Source organism: Pseudophryne corroboree, chromosome 9, assembly GCF_028390025.1.
Source record: "Pseudophryne corroboree isolate aPseCor3 chromosome 9, aPseCor3.hap2, whole genome shotgun sequence".
Lineage (NCBI taxonomy): Eukaryota > Metazoa > Chordata > Amphibia > Anura > Myobatrachidae > Pseudophryne > Pseudophryne corroboree.
The window spans coordinates 27,204,664-27,222,922 of NC_086452.1; the positions used below are offsets into that span (position 1 = coordinate 27,204,664).

Consider the following 18,259-nt stretch of genomic DNA (forward strand, 5'->3'; position numbering starts at 1 on the left):
ATCAGGTGCCGGTCCGCGAGCTCTCATTGGCTAACGAACCGGCACCTGATTTGAGCTATACACTCGGCCGTCAGACTGTGAGGAGACAGAGCGGGAGCGGAGGGCAGGAGAGGCGCGGCTTCGGGTGGCTGGGCGGCGGATCGCGATCGACTGGTCGCATGTCCGCGATCGACCAGTCGATCGCGATCGACTGTTTGGCCACCACTGCTGTAGACCAATCCGTTCACAGGAGCGATCTCCGCCAGTCAGTGTAAGTCTGACCTGGCGCATGGATAATCACCGCTTTCTATCCTTCACGCATGCGCATTGCGCTTAAATCCACGAGAAAAGTCCGCTTTTCAGCTTTCATGTAACCAGAATCAGTCCCAGTATCTTCAGTCAGTTCCTTCTTTATTATATCTTATTATCCTACTTTTGTTTTCCATCTTCATTTCTTCACAGCCGTTCTCCCCCTTCATGTTTTCCACATGAAGACCCATGGTGGTGTCCTATAACCCTCCATGTAGCACATTGTATGGATATTTAATATAATTGCCTGATATCACTTATAATCTGAGACTATAAAGGATTATGGATGTCAGATTGTAGATTGTATTCTCAGACGAGCAGGACCCTCCGCATGCAATGTAACATGTCCACCACCTTCTGCTTCTACATTGACTGGTCCTGTGATGTCTTTATGTTTATTTTCTTTGTGTGATTGTTATAAGTTTCCCTTTACCTTGTCCGAGTTGCTGTTATAGGTTTCCTTGTTTATATGTCCATTCTCCTGCGTATGATTTGTAGGCTGACTGTCCTTCTGTGCGTCTGGCGACCAATAAAACATGATGATGTTATTAGAGTGATCCTTGACCGGTACAAGAAGTCACAGAACTCCTTGATGAGCAGTTACATTATACCGTATATCACCGCTTCCCGAACTTTCCTGAATCACCGCTAGGTTCAGCACTAGAGTGTCAGCCTTTTTTATTCACGACATACAGTATCTAGGCCAAAAGTTTCTTATTGAGAAATTAAAAGATAAAAATGCGTGCACCGCGCTTATATCGATGTGGAGAAGCTGCTCAATATAAACAGATAGATACAGAACGGTAAAATGAGCGCTATGTGTAGTTTGCCAATGAAAATGCAGTGGCACCTGTAAAAAGAAAAATATTAGTTAAGATCAATGCGGTTTTGCCAACAAATCCCACCCAAAAAAGGAGTGTAAACATTGGGGGTAATTCAGACTTGATCTCTAGGCTGCGTTTTCGCACAGTGGGCGATCAGAGCCAAACTGCACATGCATATGCACCGCAATGTGCAGGCGTGACGGACGACTGCAAAGCGGAGCGCTGGTCAGCGACAGGATTGTGCGAAGGATCCAGCTGACGGGATGCTGGCGGTCAGACTACCGACGCCGGCAACCCAATAGTGTAAATCTCGACGGCGGGAGGTAAGACAGTTCCCCCCTCTCCCCTACCCCCTAACCCTCCCTTTCTGCAGCCTAAACCTAACTTCCTTCCTTAGTGCCTAAGCCTAACCACATCCTTTCCCGCAGCCTAAACCCAACCCCCCCTTTCACACAGCCTAAACCCAACCCCTTCCCCTTTCCCGCAGCCTAAGCCCAACTCCCCCCCCCCCCCCCTCCATCTGCAGCCTAACCCCCTGGGTGGGAGGCACTTAAACCTAACCGCCCCCCCCACCACCACCACCCCCGTCCCTATCCCTAACCTGCCCACTATCCTCACTGTTGGGATGCTGTAGTAGAAGAAGGATACTACGGACGATATACTGGTACTAACTGGGAAACTGTCCTTTCTGGCGTTCAGTAAGACATGTCTATTGCTCATCATGCAGAATAAATGATCAGCCTGACATTTCGTTTTCAAATCAAACCGAAATGAGATGAAAAAGGATCTGAAGAAGCATCGCATGCTATGTAGCCAGGCTGCGCCAGTGTGCCCCCGGATTCATGGAACTCTTAATGATCAGATTGCTCTGAAAGATAGGCACATTGTTCGTCATTACTATTTTTTCACTTTGAAGAAATATGAGCGCCGGTTGGCTTTCCTTTGTCCCGATAATGGTGTGCGACCGGCACCCAACTCTATGACTGCCTCCTATCCGCAGACAAAGCAAAACATTGCCATTCTGCCAATCAACTTTATGGCTTTTTTACTTTTCAACAGACAAAAATACCTAGGAGAAGCAAAAAGAGAGAGAAAAAAAAAATCAATTGAACCTAGAGAAGAAGAAAGGTGCAACCCTTGTCTTTGTGATGGGGGATAATGCAGGACCACACAATGTCCTTTACATGTTCGGAGCCGTCAGAAAATGCGCCACAATCTACTGAACTGTGTGGCCAAAAATCATTTTCAAACACACCAAGATGAGGTTACAATCCCTTTTGTTGATCATCATTTTACAACATTTTTTTAGTCTTCTATCCTCATCGTCACAGTTTTTTTTTCCACTTTTTTTTCTGTACTTTTTTTTTTTTGTGTGAGTGGGACACATATTTTTCCCACTCAATACGTGCTAGAAAGACTTTCAATTAAGAATGACCTTTAAGGCTTCTGCTTTTTGATGCCGACGATGTTGTAGCTGATCTTAAATGAGGTTTTTTTTTCCTTTTCCAGTACACTTTGTTCCCTTCAGTTATTAGTTTCATACAGTTGTCAGTAACAATACCTATTAGATGCAGAGGGAAACATTGTAATCATCTAAAGAACTCTTCCAAGCATTCGCCTATTGTGTCACCCAGGAATATAACCAAACTTTGTTTTTTTTTTTAACTCCTTTTACTTTATTTTGCATCTGACCTTTGTGGCGCTTGTAAGAAATCCGCTGTAATTTGATTTCTGAATACCTGCATCCGATGCTGTCTCGCGCGGATTGAAATATATTATTAAACTAAAGACAATAGACCGTAAAAAAAAAAAGAAGTCGAGCGTGAATAATTAGAAGAGATACGCTGTTTCTGAGATGTATCACAGATGCAAGAGGGAAAAAACTTCCATACGTTTTTACTTCATCTGGATGCTATAAAGGACGTACCTATTTACCGTAACTTCTGTTGTAATGAAGAATACTGTAGATTGGTTTTTGCAAGACGTAACATCGTATGGCGTTGTTAAAAATGACAGCGGGTCTTGCCACTGTAGCAGCCATCCCTTGGTCAGACCGACTGTTCTAGCTGTAGTTGTCAGGGGACCATTAGCATCCGCCTATAATCAGAGTCGACTCTCCCTTCCCAGGTGCAGCGGTTCTGGGTAGAGTGTCAGCTAGTGTCGGACTGGGGCAAGAAGGGCCAACCGGGGAAATGCAGTAGTAGGGGCCCATGCTTAAGTGTGTTGCCAGGCAATAGCGGAGGTGTGGCCAACCACCACAGAGTCCCGGCTAACCAGTAGAGAGTGCATGGGCTGGGTCCCTTGATAAATATATATAGTAAACACTGCTTGTACGTGCATGGTAATGTAGAAGATTAATAACAGGAGGTGGTGGGCCCACAGGCAGTGGGGCCCACCGGTGGTTTCCTCTGTTCCCCCGTGGGCCAGTCCGACCCTGGTGTCAGCAATTAGTCTACTGACCCAGGCAAGCTTAAATAGCTTGGTGGTTCACCCACTCCGGTGATGGTTCCTGCTCTGTTGTAGTAACCTGTCCTCGTTGTGGCTGAACCGGTTCTGTACAGTATATTGTTTACCGTTTCCTTTTTTCTGAGCTTGGCCACAAACTGTTTTACTGCCAGCCCTGACCCTGTAATGGTTGAATGTTATTTTGTCTGTCTCCAGCCCTTGACCTCGGCATTTATTACTGGAGATGATGATTCGTTTTTACCATTAACAGTTTGTTTGCCAATGCAGAGGCAAGTACTTTACATAGGATGGTTAAATACTTAACGGTTGTCCACTTGCAACTGAATAGTGGCGCTGGATAAAAAAACTGTCATTGTTCATTAATAGATGTTGTTACATAGTGATAAGGTCCAAGTGTTCTTCCCATATTCCCTGCCTGTGTTATTATTGGACTGATTACGGTGAGAACATCCATTAAGACCATGGGGGGGTCATTCCGAGTTGATCTCTAGCTGCCGTTGTTCGCTGCGTAGCGATCAGTGAAAAAAACGGCTAATCTGCGCATGCGTATGCACCGCAATGCGCACGCACGTCGTACGGGTACGAAATCCATTGTGGTTTTGCACTAGTTCTAGCGACGATTCCAATCACACAGCCGAACGCAAGGAGATTGACAGGAAGAGGGCGTTTATGGGTGTCAACTGACCGTTTTCTGGGAGTGTTTGGAAAAATGCAGGCGTGGCCTGGCGTTTGCTGGGCGGGTATCTGACGTCATTACCGTGTCACTTGTTGCAGCAATCATCGCACAGAATAAGTAACTACAGGGCTGGTCTTGTTTTGCACAAAATGTGTTTGCAGGCGCTCTGCTGCACAGGCGTTCGCACTCCTGCAAAGCGAAAATACACTCCCCCGTGGGCGGCGACTATGCGTTTGCTGCTAAAAGTAGCTAGCGAGCGATCAACTCGGAATGACCACCCTAGTAATATCCCTTTCACACAAATAATCCGGTATCGACCCTTTATATTGCCAGATCCGACAAGGGTCGCTGTGCGGTGTGAAAGGATCACTCCAGGAATCCTAGGTCGCCTGACCTGGTAATTCAACCCGGGTTATAAAAAGGGTTATTCCCGGGTTATTACCGGGTCAGGTGCAGTGTGAACGGGTTATCCGGGTTGATGCGACCTGGCGGTATCTGTTCACTGCATAGGGCGAGGTGGCGTGGAGATGATCTCATCTCCCAGCTCCGCCCCCGATGCCGGCTCCGCCCCCGGAAGGTGGCTGCACTAGGTGAAGATCTCTCTCAGCGGTTTCGGAGGTCTTATCACTTGTTGTTGAGTATTATCCGTAAGAATCACTAATATCCTTATGTCTTATAGAGCAGTCTGTACATTTGTGCTGCAGATTGTATACGATTGCTGTTATAACAGTCTGTCTGGCTTTATTTGTGCAATTAATGTTTATAAACCACTATAAGCACAACATCAATCCACTGGAAGATAGATTGGAACATTGTATAGTCTTAAGGGGGGTACACGCTAGGTGATTTCAGCCTAAAAAAGAAACGATAACGACATAAATGTCATTATTGTTTATTTTTAGGCTGAAATCGTCCAGTGTGTATGGGGGTAATATTGGTGACCGATGAACGATGTGCGCTCGTGTACGCCGCTTAGCGATCACCAATATTGAGCTGACTTGCAATGTCGGGCTGAGCTGCATGCTCCGGAACGCCGGCGATGACGTCACTGAGCGAAAATGTTCAGTGTGTACGCACTACATCTTTGAACGCTATATTGTTCAACGATGTAGTCGTCCATCGCCGTTCATCGCCGGCAATTCCACATCACTTATAGTAGCTGTAACCAGCAGCTTATGTACAGTATATGGTAGTATTTTAGAGCTGTCATTTGCTGGGTGTTGAGCATGCTAAATATATGACTAATACGAATGGCTGTAACTGAGCAAGTAATTACACAAGTGTTTGCCGGAGATAATGAAAGTGTCCTCCCTGGGCAAGGAATCTGGATCCCCTTCCAAGTGTTGTTCCATGGGGGTTTGTTAAACGAAGCGTGCCTGGTACATTCGCTAAAGTCACCGCTGCTTGGAAATGCTGAGTAACAACTTCTTGTATGCAATGTGCTTAGTAAATTAAGTACTCAGTCATCCTGCATTAGCACACCCTGAGTTGTGTATGACTAAGTACTGGATATTGGGGGTCATTCCGAGTTGTTCGCTCGCAAGCTGCTTTTAGCAGCTTTGCACACGCTAAGCCGCCGCCTACTGGGAGTGAATCTTAGCTTCTTAAAATTGTGAACGAAAGATTCGCAATTTTGCGATAAGACATCTCTGTGCAGTTTCTGAGTAACTCGAGACTTACTCGGCATCTGTGATCAGTTCAGTGCTTGTCGTTCCTGGTTTGACGTCACAAACACACCCAGCGTTCGCCCAGACACTCCTCCGTTTCTCCAGCCACTCCCGCGTTTTTCCAAGAAACGGTAGCGTTTTTTCACACACACTCATAAACGGCCAGTTTCCGCCCAGAAACACCCACTTCCTGTCAATCACATTACGATCACCAGAACGAAGAAAAAACCGTGAGTAAAATTCCTAACTGCATAGCAAATTTACTTGGCGCAGTCGCAGTGCGGACATTGCGCATGCGCACTAAGCGGAAAATCGCTGCGATGCGAAGAAATTTACCGAGCGAACAACTCGGAATGACCCCCATGGTAAATATACCCTAAGGGCTAAAACACACTACCCGGCTTTTTCCCGTGCCGGCATTGTAATGAACAGTGTGAGGACTAGTGTCCTTACACACTGCACGGCCCCGGCCCGGCTGGCGGGTTGCAGCCGGACCTATCCACTGGAAGGTCCGGCTGCCGGGCCGTATTTGCAGCCAGTAAACCATGTGTGTGAAGGGGAGCTTTCACACACAACGTTTTTTTCCAAACCGTGTCTAATGCAGCGCATGCGCACAGCATTACACACGGCTCAAAGCCGTCCTGTGTGACAGACTCTGCCGGTTTCTCCCGGATGGCAAAAAGCCGGACAAAGTTTGTCCGGCTTTTTGCCGTCCGGGGAAAACCGGCTAGTGTGTTACAGCCCTTACAGTGGTGGTCATTCCGAGTTGGTCGCTCGCTAGCTGTTTTTAGCAGCCGTGCAAACGCTATGTCACCGCCCACTGGGAGTGTATTTTAGCTTAGCAGAAGTGCGAACGAAAGAATCGCACAGCGGATACAAAATATTTTTTGGGCAGTTTCAGAGTAGCTTCAGACCTACTCAGCGCTTGCAATCACTTCAGACTGTTCAGTTCTGGATTTGACGTCACAAACCTGCCCAGCGTTCGCCCAGCCACGCCTGCGTTTTTCCTGGCACGCCTGCGTTTTTTAGAACACTCCCTGAAAACGGTCAGTTGACACCCAGAAACGCCCACTTCCTGTCAATCACTCTGTGGCCAGCACTGCAACTGAAAAGCTTCGCTAGACCTTGTGTCAATCTACATCGGCCGTTGTGAAAGTATGTCGCGCGTGCACAATGTGCCGCATACGCATGCGCAGAAGTTCCGTTATTTTGCATCATCGCTGTGCAGTGAACATTTTCAGCTAGCGATCAACTCGGAATGACCACCCGTGTAAGGTTTCACCTCTGCTTTTAGTTATGGTCGTCCCTAAAGAAAGTCCGATAGGAAACAGTTTTGCAAGGACGAGACATGGGGCCAAATGTAATAGAGTGAGAGTTTCAAAAAGTGAGAGATGTGGTAAGGTTTTGCAGTTTTTTTTAAAGTGGCAATCATTTACACAGCAAGATCAACCTGGTTTTACAGTATAAATGATTGCCACTTTAAAAAAAACTGAAAAACCTTACCACATCTCTCACTTTCTGAAACTCTCACTCTATTACATTTGGCCCATGGTCACAATGCCAGGACACTTCTGATGACAAATACCCTTCTATACTTATAAGATCCTGTAAGTACTTCACAGCCAATCAACCTGCGCAGCATTTGCATATACAGTATATACATTTCTGTTGTGTGAGATTTAATGGCTGATTGGAGTGATGGCAAAAAAAATTATATAACAAGTATATAATGGACAGGCGCAGATTTGAGTGGTTCCTCTTAGCTGCTGTAAATTGGAGATAGTCAATCTCCTGTACAAAGAATATGGAAAAAGAATAGATTACAGCGCTAATACAGCTGATGCTAATAATGTGTAAATGTATTCATTTAAAACAGACTGATATATCAAATATCAATAAAATTCATATAAGAAATAAAAATGCTCATAGACCAATTCATGGATGGAAACCTTATTGAAGCGAACAAGGTCCATATGATAATGTTTGGACACAAGATCTGATTTTTACCAGGACCAATGTGATCAGTTACCCATCAAGTGTTCCGATGCATGGATCCGGATCCATGTCTTAGCCTGTGGAAGTGGATTCTGGTTCACAGTCCGTTTGAATTGACACTTTAATGTCCAACACGCTGTGTTCCGTTAGTAAATGAATCCTGGAAATTTTCCTTGTAAGGCCAAACTGGAATCGGGATCCTGGTTCACCAATTGCATATAAATGCCCCCACAGTGCCAGCTAGACATTGCCCCCACAGTGCCAGCTATACAATGCCCCCACAGTGACAAATAGACATTGCCCCCACAGTGCCAGCTATACAATGCCCCCACTGTGCCAGCTATACAATGCCCCCACAGTGCCAGCTAGACATTGCCCCCACAGTGCCAGCTAGACATTGTCCCCACAGTGCCAGCTATACAATGCCCCCACAGTGCCAGCTATACAATGCCTCCACAGTGCCAGATAGACATTGCCCCCACAGTGCCAGATAGACATTGCCCCCACAGTGCCAGATAGACATTGCCCCCACACTGCCAGATAGACATTGCCCCCACAGTGCCAGATATACAATGCCCCCACAGTGCCAGATAGACATTGCCCCCACAGTGCCAGATAGACATTGCCCCCACACTGCCAGATAGACATTGCCCCCACAGTGCCAGATATACAATGCCGACACTGTGCCAGATATACAATGTCGCCACTGTGCCATTCTGCCTGAGGTAAAAAAGGGGGCTCCCTGTGTAACCCCTGGCAGGAGAGATAACAATACATCCACATCCCCCCCCCCCCCCAATTGTCCTTACATACGGAACTTATTACTCCCCATGCCCGCACCACACCCATCTCTCCTCCACCCACGCACCCGCCCTTTCCTCAAATGGGGACACGTGCCTGCCATAATGTATACGATGGGGACACGTGCCTGCCGTAATGTGTAAAATGGGGACACTTGCCTGTCCTACTGTGTAAAATGGGGAATCTTGCCTGCCATAATGTATAAAATGGGGACTCTTGCCTGCCGTACTGTGTAAAATGGGGACTTGCCTGCCGTAATGTGTAAAATGGGGACTCTTGCCTGCCGTAATGTGTAAAATGGGGACTCTTGCCTGCCGTAATGTGTAAAATGGGGACTCTTGCCTGCCGTAATGTGTAAAATGGGGACTCTTGCCTGCCGTAATGTGTACAATGGGGACTCTTGCCTGCCGTAATGTGTACAATGGGGACTCTTGCCTACCGTAATATGTAAAATGGGGACTCTTGCCTGCCGTAATGTGTAAAATGGGGACTCTTGCCTGCTGTAATGTGTACAATGGGGACTCTTGCCTGCCGTAATGTGTACAATGGGGACTCTTGCCTACCGTAATGTGTAAAATGGGGACTCTTGCCTGCTGTAATGTGTAAAATGGGGATTTAGTGTATCAAGGCCATTGCAGGGTGTGGCATAATATGGTGCAGGGGGCATTACTGTGTGGGGCTTATTATGGTGGAATTATTAATTTTTCCCGGTGGTGCCGGTGATCAGTTGGTCCAGGGACACCCACTGGGGTGTGAGGTCGTCTTTTCACACAAGGCCACGGCCATTTTACAGAAGTCACGCACATTTTAACAAGGCCACTCCCCCTTGCCATGCATGCACACAATTTTTTTATTTTTTTATATATCTGGGGTGGGGGATTTTTTCTTTTAATGTCAATGGGGGGAAGCATTTTTAAGACTCCCACTGGGCTCCAAAATGGCTACAAACAGCTCTCAGGTAGTACTCCACATAATACAAATATTAAACCCCAGAAAGGCGTGCAGGGGTTAAGGGGGCGTAGCCCCTTGCGATGGTGTGAAGAGCGCCCGTAGGGCGCGATGAACCACCTAGTATATATATATATATATATATAGACACACAGCATTCCATTTTGTGTATATGTTTCTGTGTGTATTGAAAGTGAATAAAACAGCTTTGAGAAGACAATAGTGGTAAATGTGCTATTGTAACGTATGTGGTGGAATAACATTAATGTCAGCGTGTAGGAATGTGCTCAGGCGGAACATACACTCAGGACAGTAGTGCTCATTGCAATGCTCGCATGTGTTGTCTCTTTCTTCACCGGGCTCATTAATCCCTATTTGTAGTACCGGATAAGCTCTGCTCAGCCGGCAGCTCAGACCGAACCCATCGCAGGCACAAGGGAAGCTGTCATGCGTGTAACCTCATAGCCAGGGAAAGCAGCGCATATCCTGCTCTAGCCGTTGCAGAATCATTGATGATGTGCAGCAAATAGCTCTGCGTGTCACACAGACCCATATCCGTCACCCTGTCCCATGGCACTGCTCTGCATTTACAGCAAAGATGGCTCCCTAGTGGTCCCTAGCGCCCACACACTCAGACGCTACTGGCCAGCCGATCCCTGCCTTGAATGACCGCCTGAAATCGCTGTACAATATAAAGGAATCTCTAAGAACATGGAGTCCTGCAGACAAAACACGTGTACATGACATGTATGCACCACCCAGTGCTGTACCCGGCAGCAGGGTCCACAGAGACACGGATTTCAGAGCTATGAAGCAGGGACCATATAAGTCACCCTGCCGGTCTTTACGGTCTCTCAGGGACTAGTCGTAGACAGAGCAATAAACTCTAATATATAGGTGATAAATTCACCGGGCAGCTGGTTCTCAGAAAGTGCTCTTTCAGTAGCTTCATAAATATGGCTGCTTGCAGGAACATTTCTTTCCCAGTTACATCAAACGGCAAATGGAGAAATAACCCTGCAATACGGCTTTCATAACAGCTCCTATTGCAGACCCGTGTTACAGAAGAACCGTCCTGTATATGTGTCTGATGCATTTTTTCCCCTGTATATATGAAATAAATGAGTCCAGTCTTTCCATGGGTGCTCAGTGGTAAACACTGATGCTGTAGGCCCAGACGTGAGACTTGCTAAAATCAGGCTCCGGGAAAAACATTGCAGCAAGGTTTTGCAATCGCATACTCACACAAAGATTCATGAAAGTATACAATTACGAGCCTAATTCAGACCTGATTTCTAGCAGGCGATTTTTGCAGTGCTGCGATCAGATAGTCGCCGCCCATGGTGGAGTGTATTTTAGCTGTGCAAGTGTGCGAACGCATGTGCAGCCGAGCTGTACAAACAGATCTTGTGCAGTCTCTGCGCAGGCCAGGACTTACTCAGCCGCTGCGATCACTTCAGCCTGTTCGGGACCGGATTTGACGTCAGGAACCCTCCCTGCAAACGCATGGACACGCCTCAGACACTCCCCGAAACGTTCCAGACACTCCCTGAAAACGGTCAGTTGCCACCCACGCGCACCCACTTCCTGTCAATCTCCTTTCGATCGCCGTGCGAACGGATCCGTCGCACAAACCCATTGCTGAGCAGCGTTCCGCTTTGTACTCGTGCGACGCGCCTGCGCATTGTGGTGCATATGCATGCGCAGTTTGGTCCTGATCGCCTGCTGTGCGAAAAAGCAGCCTAGCGATCAGGTCTGAATTCCCCCCTACATTCCCTTGCCCGCCGAATGCGACACTAGCCCTGTATATGTGGAATCACTCTTGCGTTGCGCACAGTCTATGAGCACTTTGACATTGACCAATCAGAAAGGTTATTACCCCTACAGTTAGGCGTGGCGGTCTCTTGAGCCCAATATGGCTGCAGCTTCTGCCACCACTGTATTTATGCCGCTCACTAAAGAGATGAGTTTCTATATTGTTGTTCAGGCTGTGGAGGCTGATGCAGCGTTGACATAAATCAGCCATACAGTGTAACAACACACATCTACAATCAACATCTCTGACATGCCGGGAGACGGCCAGCACGGGGCTAGTCCTTCGCATCTCACATCTGTACATGCGTGGTGCGGCTGCTGCCCGTGAACACAGCACAGGGCTTCAGCCTGCGATCCTTGCTGCTACTGCAGCGACCGGGTCTGAATTAGGCCCTTGTTTGGCGACAAGTCATTTTCTTCCCGATGTACTTGCACCAGTCTGTGCTACGTGCACAGGATGCGATTGAAAAAGTGAATATTTCCGCCCACCTCTGCATGGCTGGCAGTTGCACTGTTGCGCCCTCAATAAGCATTGCCGGGCGTGAGCTCACCCACTTACAGCCCGATTCCACCTCAGCAGTCATACATAGCAATGCAGAGAAAGTGCATGTCACTCCGTGCACTCAGGGGGCAATTCAGACCTGATCGCTAGGCTGCGTTTTCGCACAGTGGACGATTAGGTCTAAACTGCGCATGCGTATGCACCGCAATGCACAGGCGCGTTGCGCGGTTACAAAGCGGCTCGCCGCTCAGCGATGGGTTTGTGCAAAGAAACCGTTCGCAAGGAGATTGACAGGAAGAAGGTGTTTGTGGGTGGCAACTGACCGTTTTCAGGGAGTGGTTGGTTAAACGCAGGCGTGTCCAACCGTTTGCAGGGCGGGTGTCTGACATCAATTCCGGTCCCGGACAGGCTGAAGTGATCGCATCGGCTGAGTAAGTCCTGGGCTGCGCAGAGACTGCACAAGATCTGTTTGTACAGCTCTGCTACACACTTGCAAAGCTAAAATACACTCCCCTATGGGCGGCGACTATGCGTACGCAGGACTGCAAAAAAACAAAAAAAACCTAGCAAGCGAACAGATCTGAATTAGCCGTCAGTCCCGGAGCATGTGCACAGTGAAAACACCTGAGAGGAGCTCCGCTAACAGCTGCACAGCCCCTTGTCTGCAGAGATCCTCGTGTGTCAGACTGTCTCTATAGACAAACAGGAAGAAGGCGTTGGCGCAATTAATGTGTTATCAGTATATTATGTGTGGGTCATAAATGGAGTGCAAACAGCGCAATCTCAAAATACATTTATTTATCTATCATAAAAAGAACAATATAAAATATCACATGCAATGATAGAAAACAATGTATTTTGAAATTGCGCTATCTGCGCTCCAGTTCTGACCCTCACACGATATACTGACAAGGCACATTCATTGCGCCCTTCTTCTTATTTGTCTATTCACTTATCTATAAAGTTGGGAAACTTTTTTCAGGTCTTAGAAGGAGGCTTTTTTATGTCCTCCATTATGTTACTCATATGCGTTCATGGAGCTCAGCTACCGTATTGGAGAGCACACAGATGCAGCCTTGCTCATCTAGCCTTCTCTGCTGCACCTAGGTGCACCAAGGCTTATTAGCATAAACCTTTCATCTATTGTTCTCAGCTGCAATACAATACAGAGAGAACAATACAGCGGGGGATTAAGTCATTACAGCAGGGGATTAAGTCTGACTGGCCTGGCTCAGTTAACCCTATTAAAGGGATAGATGAGCAGGGCTCCATCTGTATTGCACTGGTAGTAGTAATTAGTTAGGCCCTTATACACAGGGCGGCATGCATCAAGCATTGAATTTTGAATGTGATGCATCCTAGGGATGGCCATCGACCATTGATGATTCGATGGGGGAGAACGAGATGGTTTCCCACCATCGATGCTTGTCAGGGGGCATCAAGATAAGCCCTGCCCCGTGACACCCACAAAACCACGCCCCTGGGCTCTGATTGGCCCACAGTTCAGTTAATAGTAATGCAAAGGTGACCATCGATGGGTAAAACCATTGATGGTTCCATTACAGATGGTTTTACACCATTGAGGTTATCCATCAATGGTATCATTGATGGTTACCATCGATGGATAACCTACCGATAGCCATCCCTAATGCATCCTGATACTCATCGCATGCATATCGGCGTTTATTAGCTCTGTGTGCATGAGAAGTTCAGTAAAGGACATCTCTCCCGGGGAGGGGGCTTCCGCATCACGCCCGCTTACTAGTGAAGTAGGGAGAATAATGCAGGGAATTGAGCGTCCGTGGGGTGGATAAGGGTTGGGCCAGATTATTGGCGTCATTTGGCCCAACGCCCGCTTCATAGAGCCACTCGTCCACAATGTAGCAGTAAGGGAGCGGGGCCACATGACTGAAGTCGGCAAGTGGGCAGCAGAATGCAGTCGCTGATACACTCCTTTGTGTTATTCGATGATAAATGAGGGCAGATGCCCCTAAAATGTATCTTGGTGGGAGCTTGTGCCATCCCCCTGCCCACGCCATATTGTGGCAGCGACTTTATTCTCTAATCCCCAGAACATCACCCTTGTCATTATTACACTGAGAATACAGTAAATCAGGGTGGGCCTGATAATACATGCAAGACTATTAGTAAATATCCCAGTCGGACGCCTCCTGCTGTTGTGCCCATGGCGCAGCCAGGATTTCAAAGAGGAAACGTATCTTTCTGTTACTGTATGGGAGTCCGCCAGACTGTGTATCTATGCATCAATCAGCCTGTTCATAGACTGCCCGGATAATCTGTCACACGTCACTCAATCCCTAGATGGAAACAGATGGAGCGTTTCCCTGTTTGTAGCATTGCTGGTATAATCCCTGCTAGCTGTATGTAAATGGTATCTCTTTTTGTATTAAATGCTGCATTATTTTTTTTTAAGCCAGTGCCATGAATTGTGCAGATTTATTATCAGCTGTGGAGGATTTCACAGTAAGAGATAGTACTTCAGATATTTAGCACATGTGAAATTGGGCTGGTATACAGAGGACTACGGGTCCGATGAAACGTCTACAATATGCTCTCTCCTTTTCCCGGGACATACACAGGTTTTCCTGATTTTCCTGTGGGAATTTTGTCCCGGTTCTTCCTTTTATTTTTGAGTATTGACCAATTATACAGTACTCTTCATCTGATCGTGCTGTGCTTGTATCTAGAGGTGATTAGACACTCATATAGGGGTCTATGGGGTAGATGTATTATTACTCATTATGGGGCGGAAGGGGTATCAGTGCATGTTATATTACTGTGGCAGTGTATGCTACATGACAGGGGGGCTATGCCCCTTTTATCCTTCATCCACTAGGGGACACTGGAGCATACAGACAATGGGGTATTGTGAGGTCACGTGTTCTGGAGTTGGTGACGGTGGGGGCCAGCGAAGGGTCATGGATGTGCCCTGCTACGCCCTGTTTGTACAGCACATTCTTATTATCTAAATTGTGAGCTGTCTGTTCCTGATTATGCTGCTGATAGTAATTGATTCGGGTTGCTTCATAATTCACATTAGGGCAGCTGTATTAACCTAGAGAAGGCATAAGGAAGTGATAAACCAGTGATAAGTGCAAGGTGATAAACGCACCAGCCAATCAGCTCCAATATGTAAATTAACAGTTAGGAGCTGATTGGCTGGAGTGTTTATCACCTTGCACATATCACCGGTTTATCACTTCCTTATGCCTTCTCCAGGTTAGTACATCTGCCCCAGTGTAAGTTAAATACAGATTTTATGCCCTGTAAAAATTCACTCAATCACAACAAATAAAATACTGTATGTGATGAAGATTTGAAGAAACAGATACAAAGTATCATTTAATCTCCGATCCCACCAGAATATTGTGAAATCATCGATCTTTTAAGTGTGTGTCATTGTTTTGATTCATTTAGCAAAAATACCATTGTACGTGTGTTATCTGTTGTGTGTTTGTGTACTTTCAGGTTATTGGTATGTAAAATGGTAACAATGTTATTGTTGCACTGTCATACAATGTATTATAATGTAATATATATTGTGTGTTTGTGTATAATACAAGGAACAGTTACAGGGGCAGGACTGTGCATTGCTCCCCGGGCCCCTGGGTCTGTTCGGACGTAGCGGGGGCCCCGTGGGGTGGGCGGGCCTTCAGAGGCGCCGTATTGGCTTGCCCCTGCTGTTCTTCTGCCACTGAGTGAATGACGCTGCTGATCTATAGCTACGGATGTAATAAAAGCCCTGACGCAGTAATAATTTGTATATGAGGAAAGCTGCTACAAAGATGGTGACTCTGGGCCTATGTTTGTACGTGACGCCAATGTTCCTGCAAACTGAGCCATTATCGGATGACTGCGTAAGGTACCTTTACGATAGCGCTCGCAGTGAGAATTTATTCGCAGAGTGATTGACAGGAAGGGACCGCTTGCGGAAGGTAACAGAGAGTGACGCCAAAAACGCAGCCGTTTTCTGGGTGTGTATCTGCCTCCAGCCACAACCATGTACGTAGCGAAACATGGCGCCAGAGTCGCTACTGCCGCGGCTGTAGAGTGAGTCAGGGAGTCGATGTCCCTCGTTTCAGCGTCGGTGTTGCGTTACCCTGTGATGGCTCCGGTGGGCGTCTGTATTCATTCGCTTGCGATGACTAGCAATTCCATAGCCTGAAAAATCGCAGCTGTGCGCACAAATGGGAATGAGGCCCCCAGAACGCAGCCAGACCTCTGTGTATGGGGAAATGTTATGTAGCTATAGGCACCGGTGCCACCATATCAGGTTATACCGGCACGTGTGATACCTTTGCTGATAACGGTATTACTCTTTGTTTCCTTATCTGCAGGTGTTTCTTGGAAGAAGGAGCGTCAAAGGGAGCCTGGTTGAATCGCTCCAGTATTATTTTTGCGGGGAACGACAAGTGGTCAGTGGACCCCAGAGTCTCCATCGCAACAGCCAACAAAAAGGAATACAGCCTGCGGATACAGAAGGTCGACATTTCAGACGACGGGCCATATACCTGCTCGGTACAAACCGAACACAGTCCCAGGACAATGCAGGTGCATCTCACTGTTCAGGGTAAGTACTGTGCGTGTTACACAACTGTACACTGTATGCACGCACACACACACACACACACACACACACCCACACACACACATGAACATGAGTCATATACATGCAACATATCCTAACATTTGGCAAATGGTGATGTCACTACCTTCAGAGAGCAGTGATGTGTCACATGACGTATCATGGAAGTGTTGTGTGATGGAATCCATAGTTGTTAGTGAAGGTAAATTATACCTAGATATGAGATTCTCCTTATACGAGCCGCTTGTCTCGTTTCAAACTGAAACATATGCATTATAAAGAATTAGGTGCGCCCTACTGTAAAATAAAAAGGGATATAAGAGATTATGAAGCCATGGCCTGCACTTACGGAGCTTCTGGTTGACTCATGAGGGCATATTTACTTACCAGCGGTCAAGCTGGGAGGTGTGCGTTAATTAAGAATTAATGCATGTCATGTGATCTAGTGTATCCAGTCATGTTAATGAATTTTCTGTCAGTCTAACAAGCCATTATATATATATATATATATATATATATATATAAATAATAATAATAATAATAATAATAATTATTATTATTATTATTACATTTAATTTATAAGGCGCCACAAGTGTTACGCAGCGCCGTACAAAGGACAGTACAGGGAGACCAAACTTAGCATTACAGTAAATAAATAACAGACATAGAGTACAGGTAACATAGAACACCACAATTCTCATACACAATACAGATAGGATGTAAGTAGCGAGGGAGTGATCAGCGTACTACTAGGGGCTGGCGGCCATAGATAGAGATGAGCCTTTACCAGCAGGAGAGAAAGCGGGTAAAGATTGTCGCTGAGTAGGGGAGAGCTGCGAGTGAAATGTGTGGAGAAGATGGCTTTGACAACAAGAGGAAAGAGGGCCCTGCTCTGAAGAGCTAACAATCTAGTGGGAAGGGGCGACAGACAGATGGCATGAGGTGCAAGCAAGCGGTAGGTAGCCTGATGGCAGTATGTAAGTAAAGCAGAGATGGTCAAGGCATGAGGCAGGGGGATGGAGGAGCAGCCTAAGGACTAGGTTATGCATTGGAGGGGTATGCTTTGATGAATATGTGGGTTTTCAGTGCCCGTTTGAAGCTTTGCAACGTTGGGGAGAGTCTAATGGGGCAGGGGAGCGCATTCCACTGAAGGGGTGCAGCACGGGCAAATCTTGAACTCGAGCATGGGAAGCAGCGACCAGGGCAGAGGAGAGGCGACAGTCATTGGTCGACCGTAGTGGGCGGGAGGGAGTATGAAGGGAGAGGAGGTTGGAGATGTAGGGAGCAGTGGAATTAGAGATGGCCTCGTATGTGAGGGTGAGGAGTGTGAAGAGGATTCTGTAGGGGAATGGGAGCCAGTGTAGGTATTGGGGAAGGGGAGTGGCAGATGTGGAGCGGCGGGAGAGGAAGATGAGCCTATCTGCAGAGTTGAGGACAGATTGGAGGGGAGATGGGAGGAAGCGAGGCCAGTGAGAGAACATTGCAGGAGTCAGAACATTGCAGTAGTATATGTATGTGTATGTATATATATATATATATATATATATATATATATACATACACACTCACCGGGCTGCAGGAACCCCCAATCAGCACAGGGTAGTGAGGAGGGGCTCCCGTCACGCTAATGCAGAGTCTTTGTGGCATCAGACGTGGCTCTGAATCAAACAA

General features: G+C 46.9%; 1 protein-coding gene across 4 annotated transcripts in view; it reads left to right on the forward strand.

Annotated features, from left to right (window-relative positions):
• NEGR1 (neuronal growth regulator 1) overlaps window positions 1-18,259 on the forward strand; it is a 748,460-nt gene that overhangs the window by 267,956 nt on the left and 462,245 nt on the right. For 3 of the 4 annotated variants that reach the window (XM_063939089.1, XM_063939088.1, XM_063939090.1), the window contains exon 2: window positions 16,341-16,573. In XM_063939089.1, coding sequence (XP_063795159.1) covers window positions 16,341-16,573 — 233 coding nt within the window. Of the gene's footprint in view, window positions 1-77; window positions 251-16,340; window positions 16,574-18,259 lie in introns of those variants that run through there. The other variant, XM_063939091.1, reaches the window with a different exon arrangement.